Here is a 13210-nt window from a genome sequence, read left to right on the forward strand (position 1 = left end):
TTAAATATTAATTGTAACTTCTCTCATAAGTGCAGTCAAACCCACTCAGTGACTTGAGAAGTTCAATAAATACTGAGGGAGTGTGTCAGGGGTAGGGCCTGCTCTTAGCTGTAGAAAGGGTCCTGGTAACTCAGGTTACCAGTGCAATTTAGAAAAGTCCCCTCCCCTCCCCTCCCATTCCCTCCCCTCCCCTCCCCAAATTCCTCCTCTCAGATTATGGTCTCCCTACAGCATAATCTGAGATTTTTTCTCTTGTCATTTTAGTGAGTTACTTCTCTTTGAGTCTGCAGGAGGACTGTATTTTAATGTGCTAAATTTTGTTAATTGCTTAGAATTTAGATGTTTTTCTTACTATCCTACAAATATATATTTAAATAAATTAAGTATTACCCATATATTCCTTTTATCTTGCAGCATTCTGTGAAGAAGGATGCAGATATGGTGGAACTTGTATAGCTCCTAACAAATGTCTCTGCCCTTCTGGATTCACTGGAAGTCATTGTGAGAAAGGTAAAGCTTTACTTTAAAAAAAGAAAACCACCTTCTTTGGTAATGAGAAGTACTGTATGTGGAAGAAGTAATTCTTTTCATTCTTCTTGAAGTTTTCTCTCCAGTGAAGATATGGCTGTTCCATTTCTGCCTTTTCTGCACTGAAAATTTATCTTGTCTAAAACTTTTCATGTTGAATTTTATCAGGGATAAAATACTTTTGCTTCTAGCATGCACTTTTAGTTAATTAGAAGTGACATGAAATGAAAAATATTTGCTCCACCAGTTTCCTGTAGTGCAAGCTCAAGGTTTCCTTTTACTTTTACTAAATTTGTTGTGCAAATTAGACCAGAATTTAGATGATTGCTTTTCACTTCAAGTTATAAAAGTATTAATATTTGATTTGTTTCAAAGTCACAGTTTTTGTAGAATCACAGCCTATTCAAAGATATCTCATTATTCATTATTAGATTCTGCCTGTTTCCAAATTTTTCTTTTTCAAAATCTGCTTCTGACAGCCTCAAACCTTTCAGTTTGTATCACAAAGAGCAGGTTCCTTGTCTACCTTAAATAAGGAGAAAGGGATCTCATCAAACTCTATATAGGACTCTTATTATTTTCTTTATTTAGCAGATTTGGAATTTTATTTTGATTTGTATTTATTAAGGTTATATATTACTTACCTAACTCGATGATGGGTTTTTTTTTTGCACTGCACATTTGTTAATAACTGTTTACACATGTATTTATTTTTGGATATGAAGTGGATTGTTAATGCAGGTTGTATGCTGTAGTATGGATGAAGTTATAATTGGTGAATTTTTTTAGGAAGGAAAAAAAACAGAGTAATAACTATGACAATTAAATTAGTGAAACCACTTGTAACCCAGAGATTGTGCAGTAACTTGTGTGTTTATTAAAGTCACTTAAGCCCAGTTGTCAATAAATCTGCTTTAAGTAGCTTCTGAAAACTGCTAAATACTTCTATAGATGTAGTCAAATTAGCGAATACTAAAAGCCCATAGTTTCCAGTTGTCAGCATTGTTTATGATTATTTAAGAATGAACTAGGACATTAATATTTTCATCTCATCTAGAATAAATCTGAGTACTTAATATTTTTTTTTGCCTGTAGCTTTGTTTTAAATAGAAAAACATCTCCAAAGTCTCCTGCCATTCAGCAGTAACTACTGGCAATATCACTGGGAAGAAATGCAAGGCATTCCTACCTCAGAGCCCCACCTGTCATGGGTCCCCAGCTGCTAATCCTTCCTGCTGGTTACCCAGCATTATGTATAATTTGCTCATTCCTTCCTAAAACATGTTACTCTGAGATATCAGTACATTCAGAAGGATGCAGGATACTAGAGATCTGTTCTGTGTATGTGACAATATGGTACTGCCAGCATTGCCCAAAGGTGCCCTGCCTACCCAGGACTTCAGGCCAGATTTCAGCTCCTCTGCCTGTGATTCTTTCACCCAAGGATCTTAGAACATTCTTTTTTCTTATAGCTGTAAAGGGACTTTCATATCTAGAGCACAGATTTTTCTAAGCTGTTGAAGTGATGGTTTAAAATTGATAAATGGAGGACATAACCATATTTTGACTCCTGTGTTTTTCATGGCTTTTGTATTGTTTTGATCTACAATAGGAGTTAGCACACCAACTAAAAGAAGCATAGCAGGTATGGTACTCTCTCATTATATCAAGCAATTTAGAGATAGATGTCAGAAGGTGATAGCTTCTATGGATGAAATGTTTACAACTTGAACCAGAAGGCAGTTTTTCTTTGAAGATGTATAGAGTTTACTAGTAGGCTACAAATCAAGATAATGATGATCTGACATACAGGCTGGTTTGAGAATGAACAGGGCATTCATGTATGAGTGTATGAGAATTTGTCACATTTTAGTTGTGTTGGAGGGTTTGAAAACTTCAGCAGATACATCATATGTCATATGCATATTTCAGTGGCTAGATGCACAGCAGATCTGTGAGAACAGCTTCAGCCTTCTGAAGGTGTCTGTCCTGGCCAGACTAAACGCTCAGAGTAGAGAGGTGATGAACCACCTTTGAAGCACGATTCCTGTTGCTTCACTGATTACCCCTAAAACACGTAGTGCTTTCAGGAACAGGAGGCAGTTCAGTAAAGGCTTTCCTCATTGTCTCATTGCAGTTTGCTGCAGTTTTTAAAGGACACCTAAGTATTCTAACCCCATGTTTGTTTGTTCTTCTGTTATCTTTCACATTAGAAATAAGCACTTTGTTTCATTTAGTATATGGTATCACTTCCTCAATCATTATGACACAGACCTAAGACAATGAAATGGTGGAGTAGTGCTTCAAATCAAAGCCTAAATGTTCTTGGCAAAACCTTGTCTGGTGGAAGCTCATAGTGAAGTGAGGCGTATCAGAAGTAAAGTGATGTGTTTTGGTAATGTATTCAATTTGCCACAGTGCATTTGAAAATGTCTTTCAAACTGACAACACAGCAACTTCTTATACATTATTTCTGAGCTGAAAGGACTCATCACCAGCTAAAAACAGTATGACCCAAATTGGCTTCAATGCAATGTAAGGGGTAAAATGAGCCAGTAATTCGAAATGTTGTTGAAGAGCAGGTGTGTTTGCTTCTGAATATGAATCATATGTTGCTCATAGTTTCTGACTGCCTGGTTGAAATTATGATATTAAGCTAATTAAAAATTCAGAGATATTTGAAAAGGGTAGGATTTATTCCAGTGATTTACTCAGGTGAAATTAAAATACACATTTAAAGCTTATGTATAGATACATAATTCAACATGCTGCTAAAAAGAATTGCCTCTTTTCATTTACTTTGGTTGACATGAGTAATCATCGTAACAGTTGTGGGGCTATCTTTCCTTTTTGAAGGTGAACTGCAAATTGTTGTTCACAGATACTGTCAAGTAATGCCTTTCTTCATCCATTCTTTATAATTCTGTTTCTTGAAGTGTGTACTTGATGCTTCTAGCTGGATTTTTGTAATATTTAGGATATGATTTTATCTTCACATCACTTATTTTTTGTTCATTTTGTGTTTTTTTTGGCTAGGGCTGAAATCTGTCATCTCTGTGATCATTACCTTTGATGGTGTTTGACACAGTTGTGATACTTGTGTTGGAAACCTTTGCTGTTGGAATTTTTAGTAACATTTCTGTATGATTCCAGCATATTGCCTGAACTGGAGATAGGCATCTGTAACTGTTTATAACACTGTGGGCTTGAACCCAGGTGCATCCTTGGCAAGGATCCCTGTTAAAGGCTTCTGAGAGACATTTTGGTGTGCAGAGATGAGTACAAATAAAAAAGTACAAAAAAAATACAAACTCTGTTAGAATTGCTGGCAGCATGAACTCAATTGCCCCAGTTTTCCATCCATCTCATATTTTTGCAACCCTTAAAACAGAAAAAACTCTAGATCATTCACTGAGCTGCTTTTTTTCTGTTTGTGGTTGATCCACAGGTCAGTGGAGTTTTAATGCTAGTTTTGTGGACAGGTTCACAGTTATTCTGTATTTGTGGAGTGTTAGTCACTACTGCTACTGATGAAGTGGTGAGAATGAGATAGACAGGACAGCCTATGATATCAAAGGTAAGGGTAAACATATGATTGAATGCCTGGAGATTGTAGGGATTCCTTGAACACCTGCCTGCATGTGCTGGAGTCCTGTGCGTGAGTCTAAGAAATAAATCTCAACACTCTGGGACCTGACCAGTGGTGGGAGTTACAGTGTCTGTCCATACAAATTATAATTTTGGTTGATAAGCAGGAAAAAGCAGAAAGGTTTGAAGCAGTGGGTTTCCAACTAGGGCCATGGAAAGGAAACTGCAGTATTTTTCCAGGGGCTGCAATTGATGTGGTTCTGCTGGAGCCTGGACTAGCTCTGAGACACTCTGGCTTGCTTTGCACCAGGAGTGGGGAACAGCCTGGGTAGGGTTTGTTCTCAGAGCTGAACCTTTTGAGCCACAAGCTCAACAAGGGCAGGGTAATGACCGCAGTCAGGATCAGGTAAAGGAGGAGGATGAGGAAGAGGTTCTCTGAGGTTCCAGGAACAGGATGATTGCCAAAGAGGATCAGGGACAGAAGAGCCCCAAGCACTGCTGTGCTCGGGATTTTATATAGCAGCAACTCAGTGGGCGGGTACAAACAAACAGCCAATGGGGAATACAGGATGGAGGAACAAGGGCAGGGGATTACAATGCAGGGACCAACAGGGATGAGAGGAAGGAGAGTACCAGTCATATAGGCCAACGGGGCCTTGAGGGTTAGGGGATTGACAAGGAAAGGTCTAGAACAAAGGGCAGGGTTTACAGTGATGGACAAGGGGTAGGGGCAGGGTAGTGGTGACAGGCAGTGAAGGTTTGGGAATAAAGGGTTGGGTTTACAATGATGGGCAGTCAGGGGAGGATACAACTCTTAGGGCTAAACCAACTTGGGAGGAACAGGGTTCTTGGGAGGGGGTTACAAGAATGAGCCATATAACTGACAAACTTAAACATACAACTACAAATAAACACCCACCACAACATCTTGGCAATGGGAGAGCACTGCCTCCAAAATGGATTCAACACAAGTGCACCACAGCTTTTCTCCCCTGTCTTGTGACAGCTGCTGTCTTAAGTGGTACACAATAAATGGGGAATATGTTTCTGGTAGATTAGAAGGGCTTTGTGTGGGCTGAAGCTCATGGAGGCGGATATTTCTGTGATAGCAGCTCATGTGTCTTTGTAAAGCACTGGAAAATATGCTGTCATATCATATAGAATGGTAGAGAGGTGTCAAAGAATTACCTGCTGATTATAAACAGAAGCAAGGGTAAGATATGGCAGCAGAGCGTCAGGATGTGATAATTACTAGGGTTATTTTTTCATGTTGTTTTGGGCTGGGTCTGCAAAAAATTGTCTAATATTGCAGTGAGAGGTAATTATTCAGTATATACCATGGCTGAGAAATGTGCTTTGAATTCTATTAATTATATTGCAAGTGAGTAAGTAAATCAAGACTTGCTGTGTTGTAGTAGTTATATATGGATTCTTCAGCACCTCATTAATTTCACAGGTGTGTAATGAAATGTTGCTGTGTTTACATCTGCAGTGTATGATGTTACATCATGGAAATGAGGAAGTCTTTAGCTGATTTGTTTCATCATAGTTGGCAGTATCTGCAGTTGTAAAAGAAGCTGTGTAACATCTTTGTGTTCTCATTTCTTAGATTGCTTCTATCTGGAATGTATTGTCTTCTGTAGTCCTTTGGGTAAAACCTCCTATAGTCTCTATTCCTGTGGACCCTGTGGTTAGAAAAAATATGAGAACAGTATTTATATGTGCCATTTCTTTGATTCTTAAGCTGGATTAGTCTTTAGGTGTATATCTGTCGAAGACATTTCAGTCAAGGAGCCTGGTTTAAAAAATGAGCAAATAAAAACAAAGCAAAGCAGAGAAAGGGATTTTTTCCATGAGTACAGTAAGCTAAATGTCAAAACTCTCTACCTTTCTCTATCTATGATCTTTTGTAAAATAAGAAGTGAGGTTTATTTTGGGAAACAAACCAGCTGTGCAGCTGTGGGCACAAGGCTTTACATGAGATTCTTTCTCAGGCCTCTAATTTCAAGGTGAGGCAAAGCCAGGATAGAGTAAGACAGGAGGGGTGAAGCAAGTGATGCTTATCTTATTACAGACAACAGTGACTATATGTCACTCCTGAGGGTGTGGCAGACCTGCAGAAGGCAGATGTTCCAGGTGGTTGAGGTTGTCCTGCTCCATTTTCTGTCAGGTTGTTTGCAGCATTTGCCCCAGAAGTACTTATTGCAAAATGCCAAGGGTGATATCCTAATGTGATGGAAAAAAAGAAGCTGTGATTTGTAAAGATAGCAGAGAATAGATCAAAGAATATTTACTAGTAAAATCTGAGTAAGGCCATCTCTGAGGATCAAGGGGACATCTGTCTGCAAATCAACAAGTAACTGTCAGTGGAAGAAAAAGTTGTTTTATCTCAGTGTCAATCTCCCAGACCAAGAACACTATTCACCACCCAGCTGACCCTCATATGAGACAACTCATCGGTGTTTATTCTGCCTCATATATATATGTAATAGTTTGATTTTTAAAGCCCTGAAAAAACACTAAGCAGACACTGGGTTTAGGGTGGTGGTTTTGTGGTGGTGGCTTGTTGGGTTTTTTATGTAATATTTTTACCTTCCTGTGTAGTTCATTTTTTATGTGCAGGTCTTTGGGTCTGTGTATTTTTCTTTGGTCCTAATTAAAGGAATTCATCTTTTATGTTACCTGAGATGATACCCTGACAAATTGTTCTAACATTCTAGTGTTTCATTATTTGTATGATTTATGGTGATATGTATTGGGTTTGTGTGGTAAAGTTTTGGTGGGGGTGGGGGGAGAGCAGGGAGGGTTCTCTGGAGAAGCTGCCAGAAGCTTTTGCCTATCCAAGATGGACTCAACACTGGCCAAGGCCAAGCCCATCAGTGACATTGGTATTGCCTCTGGGATAATGTATTTAAGAAAGGCAAAATGTTACTGAACAACAGCAATTACAGCTGGAGAGAGGAGTGAGAGCATGAGAACAGCTTTGCAGACACGCAGGTGTTAGTGAAGAAGGATGAGGGGTGGTGCCTCTCTTTCCTAGGTGAGACAAGAGCATACTGTGAGGAATATAGGCTATCTTAGCTAAATAGGCAAAAAAATGTTAGGACCTCTCTTTGCCATGTACTTGTCACCTGGAAATCACTGGCGAAGGATTGTTTGTTCCTGTTTGCTTTGTTAATTTTGGCTGATGCTACAGTGTTGGATGTTTATTCATCCATAAGTTCTAATTAAGTACTACAGGAGTATCATCATATTCAGATTAGGAGCAGCAAACTCTGAACTCTAAATACAAAAGTCCTATGTTTCTGCTGAACTTCCTACAGCTGAGAGCTTATATGGCCAAATTTTGTTACAGAAGCCTTGCTCAGACTGAGATATTGGAATCGGTTTTCTGTTGGAGGCTATGTTGCTTTAGTCCTTTCATAGAGTTCTCAGTCCCTAATTTAGTATCTGTCCAGTTTATCACCAGGAATGTCTCTCACACATTATGTGTGCAGGCATATCTGCTTCAGATTCCTCTTGGATTCTGAGGACTCAAGCAGTGGGATTTAAATTTGTTTCAAGTGCCAGAATCACTACTGAATGTATTTAAAGAAAACAAAGAACTACAAAATGTTCAAAATTCTGGGCAAATACTTGTATTTGAGCCAATAGAAATATTCATATGTTAATGAAATTTCCATTTTGCAACTAAGAAGTTTCCATGTATGAAGTTTCCCTTGTGATGTGAGCTATACAGAAAAGACAGTTGCTTTAAAATACTACCTTCATGGTGAATTAGCTACAAATGACATCTCATTTTACTGTGATTAAAAAATACCCCAGAAAGTCTGCTTTTGAGTACAGTGCAGTAATGCTAATTATAGCTTATTTTGCCAGGATATTGCAACCCCTTTTTTAAAAAAACTTTTCTCCAGGTAGATGCCTACATCAGTGGAAAACAATAATTCTACAAAGTACCAGAATTAGGTAGCAGACCAGCTAAAACCTGAATAAAAACTACCTGAATAAAAATACAGGCAGTATTTAGGGAACATTACCAAGTTTAATAAGTTCTTTGCCACCTTACTTTTTCTTACTAATAGCCAACTCTGGACTGGAGAATCAACCATGAATATTTAAATTTGCTGATAACCTAGAAATACAACTCCAGACTCAATAAAACTTAAGCGGACATAGAGAGGTACTTAAAATTTTTAACACAGGAATCCTCTTGGCTTCAATCGGAATTTCACCTACATGGAAGCCTTAGGATCTGTTGCAACTGAATTAGGTGAAATGAATAATAAAAGGCTCTAGTGAAATAAAAGAGCATCTAGAATGGGGTTTTTGTGTGGAACCATCTGTGTAGCGAAGCTGCCAATGATGAATATGGCATTTTTAACTCCTTAATCCAACTAGCTAGTCTGGGAGCAAGATCCTGTACAAACTGAATAGAGAATTCAATAAGAAAATGAGTACAACTTTGAGAATTTTACTATGTAGAGCCATGTTTCTTCTGAAGTTCAAAATAATGAATGCTAACATATTTCATGAGTGATCTCAATGAGGTTAGTCAAGGTTAGTGAGGAAAAATGTGCCTCATTCATCAAAACCAGCATAAGAAACCAATTTCTTTTTGAGAAATACTCCAACAATGAAAAAACTGGAGAAAACCACATGAGGAAAACATGCTGATGTTGTACAGCTTATTGTGTGTTTAATTCTGACAAAAAGCCAGTTTTCCTGCATTTTTTCTTTTTTAATATAAGATTTTTTCCCCTGAAAAAATTACGGTACAAGAATGCTTTAAACAAATGAAGTAAATGTAACCAGCAAGTTGGCACTGGGGACAGGAGATCACTGGGATGCCGTGTCCTGTCCACAGTCTCTCCCATCTCCCTGTGGGTGGCTGACACTCAGCTCAGCCCTCTGTGGCTGTGAAGTTCACCAGGGCCAGCTGGATGGCCAAAAGCCATGCCAAGCGTCCTACCAGGACAGCCTGACCCACTGGGTTGGAAAAGTCCTGTGGGAATTTGACTCTCTGGGCATTCTTTCTGCTTTTAGATGTTCCCAGTATCCTTTAACCACAGACCCTGACTCTGTCAAGGACTACCAGCTTCTCTGGGTGCTGAAGGGTGTCCAACGGAGAAGGCACAGTGGTGTGAAGGACAGTGATCTTCCATTTGGGATTGCTGGGGACAACTTGGACCAGAACAATATCCCTAAGGCTGTGGCGTTGGATGGGATTCAACCTGATCTGTTCCAGCAGGAAGCCCCTAAATTATTGTGGTACTTTGACATTAATTGACATTTAGGGAAAGAAGAACCACCCACGGAAGCGATTTCTTTGAGAGAAGCTGCTGGGAGCTTCCTCTGTGCCTGAGACAGGCCAATAGCTGGCGCGTTCTGAGAATTAACAACATTTTGCACCACTGAAAATTAGATCCACCTTGTGAATACTACCTTTTAAAAACCCAAGCCTGGGAACATCTTCCTTTTATGCTTCCAGCCTTGAAAGATAGTGGAGCTCTGGTGGGGCCAGCCCTGCTCCCCCATGGCCTGTGTGGCCTGGGAGGGGGGTCGGGCCGGACCCCAGTGGCTCCTGGGCAGGGGATGGAGGCTGTGCAGCTCCAGCCCCAGGCTGGGCTGGGCCACAGCTGCTGACATGTTGCTGACACTAAGTTCCCCCTGGTGCTGGATGGCTCCAGGCTGAGCTTTCCCCCCAACTCCCAGCGGCTGCCAGATGAAGGAAGGGGCCCAGCACAGCCTGAAATCCAACACCATGACTGCCACAGCCTGGGCAAGAGATTTAACTCTTTCACTACACAGATGAGACCTGCAGACTTTGTTCCTCTCTCCAGGGAGAAACAGTGACAGTAGAAAGACAACATAAAAACATCAAGGTCAGTAAAAGAAGGAGTCAAGCTTCAGATGGAAGAGGAATGAGGAGATGCTGAACGGGGCTGAAATATTCTTTTGGTAGGGTCATGGAGATGGACAGTGGTATTCTGAAATATCTCCTTTAATTCATGAATGAGTATGGGGGGATGGAGCATTCAAGCTGTAGATGTGAGCAGAGGCATCCATTGATAAAGCCAAGCAGATGTTGGAGTAGCTGTGATCCCATGAGAAGCTTGAACAGAGAGAGATGAGAGTTGCTGAAGACCCTTTTCCCACAGGGAGAGAGGAAGGAAACCTCTGTTCCCACGGATGATCACAGAGAATGATGAAGACAACCTTTGCCTTTGAACAACTTATCCTTAAAATAATACCCCATAAGTTCATGGTGCATGGACACACCTCTAGGAGGGCTGTGAAAATGAGAGGAAATGTCACTATGGCAGAATTTTTTCTTGGGCAGCTGCTATGAAAATGAAAAGTCACAAGAGAACTGTTTCTGGTGGAGAAGTCTCCATGGCATGGCAAGAGAAAACTCCTCTCCCTACAAGAACTGATGAAAGACTATTGTATAGTTGGTACTGCTTTACCATCCCAGGTTTTGTCTCTACGTGGTCAACTGGGAAAAGAAAAAGTTTTGCAGGGGGAGGAGAGGTTTCTAGACGTTTTATTCTGATGTTTCTTACTCTTGTAGTCTTGTTAATAAAGTTTCTTTATTCCTTTTAAGTTTTAAGCCTGTTTGATCCTTCTCCTAATCCATATCTCACAGCAAAAAATGAGTAAGTGCCCTGGTGATTTTATCCACTGCTAAACCCACCACATTATTTGGTGCGTTGGCTGGGAAACTGAAATTGGCAAATCTAAACCACTACAATTACCTACTCCAGCTCCTGAAAGACAAGTGTCAACGCTTCAATGGGGTTTTGAGGGATTTTCCAGGTCTCAGAGAGACATGAGCAATTGATGGTTGCTAGAAAGGTATTTATTGTATAAAAGCATCAGTCTCAAAGGCAAAGAGTTCAGATAATTAAAGTCCTTGCTAACAGCTTTTGGCATAAAGTTGCAAATTCTGAGTAGCAGCTTCTCAGCGTGGTGTTCTGTTGTCCTGGGCCACAGAAGCAGTTGGTGATGATGATGGTGCTGCTGTTCTTCAGGTGTCTGTGTGTGATCCCCAGTACAGGGGATTAAATTCATAAATCATCCAATCAGCTAAAAAACCGTTTCTAAAACAATGCTTTCTGCACCAATCTGAACTTAATTCTAACATGCGAGAGCAATGTTCTTTTTACCTAAATCTTACATATATAGGGTATTACCTGTTTATGTGAATAATCCTATCTGTTCTATCTAAGAATGTAAGCTACATTTTCATTATGTCTAGAGCTAAGTTGAATCTGTGAAGGGTATTATCACTGAACTTTAAACTGGTAATAAGGCTTTTCACTAGCTAACACAGACTCTTAGGACACTTAAGCTATATTTTTACCTACTTAGAACTAAAACCTACACTTTTACTGTGTATCTATGGTTTAATATATTTTAATTCTTTTCTCTCTCTGAGGAGCTCAGAGAGGCTTTTTTTTTGGATTCCAACAGACAAGGAGGTCCATGCTGGCTTAATATTCTCCAGCTGTATCTGACTTGACAGGAAGGGTTTGGACTTTGCAGGAAACTCCAGCCCTGTTAATCTTATCTTCCTAGCAGGAAAAATGGTGGGGAAGTGTCACTGTAGGACACGAAATGATTCACACAGACACGGCTCAATGTATGATAGGGAAAAAGAACGATTTTATTTTCATGACTCCAGTATTTATAGATTCTCAACAATGACCAGGGATTGGATAGTTAGGTTCCCAATCACACTGGTCATGAGAAACATCCATCAAAAGACATTTCTTTAAAGGGATGTATAAACATAAATGTTTATAGTTACTTTGCTGGGAAAGTGGCTAGAAACTATGAAAACAAAATCAGAAGGTTTAATTCTCAGGGTGACAGGGAAGGTCATACTTGGCACTACTGGGAAGTGATGGAAGGACAGTGCCAGTGTCAGCCATGGGCAACGTGAGATAACAGAGGAAAATTCTTGTCTGATTGATTATCCCACTGCCATAAGGTCACCCAGCTCATGGATGATGGGAAGGCAATGCAGGTTCTATTTCAGGATTCTAGGAGGAGTTTTGATCCTGTCCCTCATAGAATCCTTCTGCAGTAGGTGTCCAGATGTGACATGAGCAAGGAAAGGGTGTGCTGGGTGAAGAATTGGCTTATGTACTAGTTTTCCATGGGATAGGATTCATTGTCTTCCCAGTAAGTGGCACAGATCTGGATTTGGATTCAAGATGGGAATGCGGTGGATAGCACACAGTCTGGATGTTGCTGAGCAGGACTTGCCCTCCTTTGGGCTCTGGAGGGTCCAATATGATAATCCATGGTTTTCACTGGGAAGGGAGGGATGAGTGTTGAAGACGGAGGCGAAGAATGCATTAAACACCTGTACGATGTCTCTGTCCCTGTTTGTGAAATGACCATCCACATCCTGGAAGGGGACGATCTTATTTCTACACTGCCTTTTGCCATTAATATATTTGAAAACACTGTTTTTGTTGTGTCCCACATTTCTGACCACCTTCATCTCCAGCTGAGCTTTCACCATACCAAATTTCTCCCTACAGTGGCAAGAAACAGCTGTGTATCCTTCTCTTGACCTCTCTCCCACTGGGCACACAACTTCCTTTTCCATCCTCTTTCCCAGAGAAGCTGCCTGTTCAGGCAAGCCAGCCTTCTGCCTTGCCTGCTTGGGTTCCAACTGTGGATACTAGCTTTGGAGCAAGCTGCAGGCCCCATGGCCTGCCAGGCCTGCCTGAGAAGCTAGCCTGGGAATTTCATGGGAGGATTCAAAACAATCCTCAAAGACAGAAAACAGCCTGCAGGTGCTGTTTGCCTGTCTTCTTGTTTTCCTTGCAGGAGAAAGTCAGGGGGTGGTGAACCCCACTGACCAATGATGGTAATGTAGCGCTTTACTAACCAATAAGAGTTTCCTTTCTGTACTTTCCACGAACTAGTCTATATAACATGACTGTAGCAATAAACTAGAGATTCTCTCTTGTTCTGACTCCTTTGAGAGTCCTGTCGTTCTTTCCTGCCGTTCCCAATTAGAACGACATCCAACATTTGAGAATCACCTGCTCCTGTGCCCTTAGGAGGTGATGTT

General features: G+C 40.5%; 1 protein-coding gene across 6 annotated transcripts in view; it reads left to right on the top strand.

Annotated features, from left to right (window-relative positions):
- The window catches only part of NELL1 (neural EGFL like 1), a 317342-nt gene that overhangs the window by 239079 nt on the left and 65053 nt on the right, over nt 1–13210 (top strand). For 4 of the 6 annotated variants that reach the window (XM_058828276.1, XM_058828293.1, XM_058828290.1 and 1 more), the window contains one exon: nt 415–510. The exons of the other annotated variants lie outside the window; for them this stretch is intronic. In XM_058828276.1, the coding sequence (XP_058684259.1) occupies nt 415–510 (96 nt within the window). The remainder of the gene's footprint in view (nt 1–414; nt 511–13210) is intronic. 6 annotated transcript variants of the gene reach the window in all.

This window comes from Poecile atricapillus, chromosome 1, assembly GCF_030490865.1.
Source record: "Poecile atricapillus isolate bPoeAtr1 chromosome 1, bPoeAtr1.hap1, whole genome shotgun sequence".
NCBI classification, from domain to species: domain Eukaryota; kingdom Metazoa; phylum Chordata; class Aves; order Passeriformes; family Paridae; genus Poecile; species Poecile atricapillus.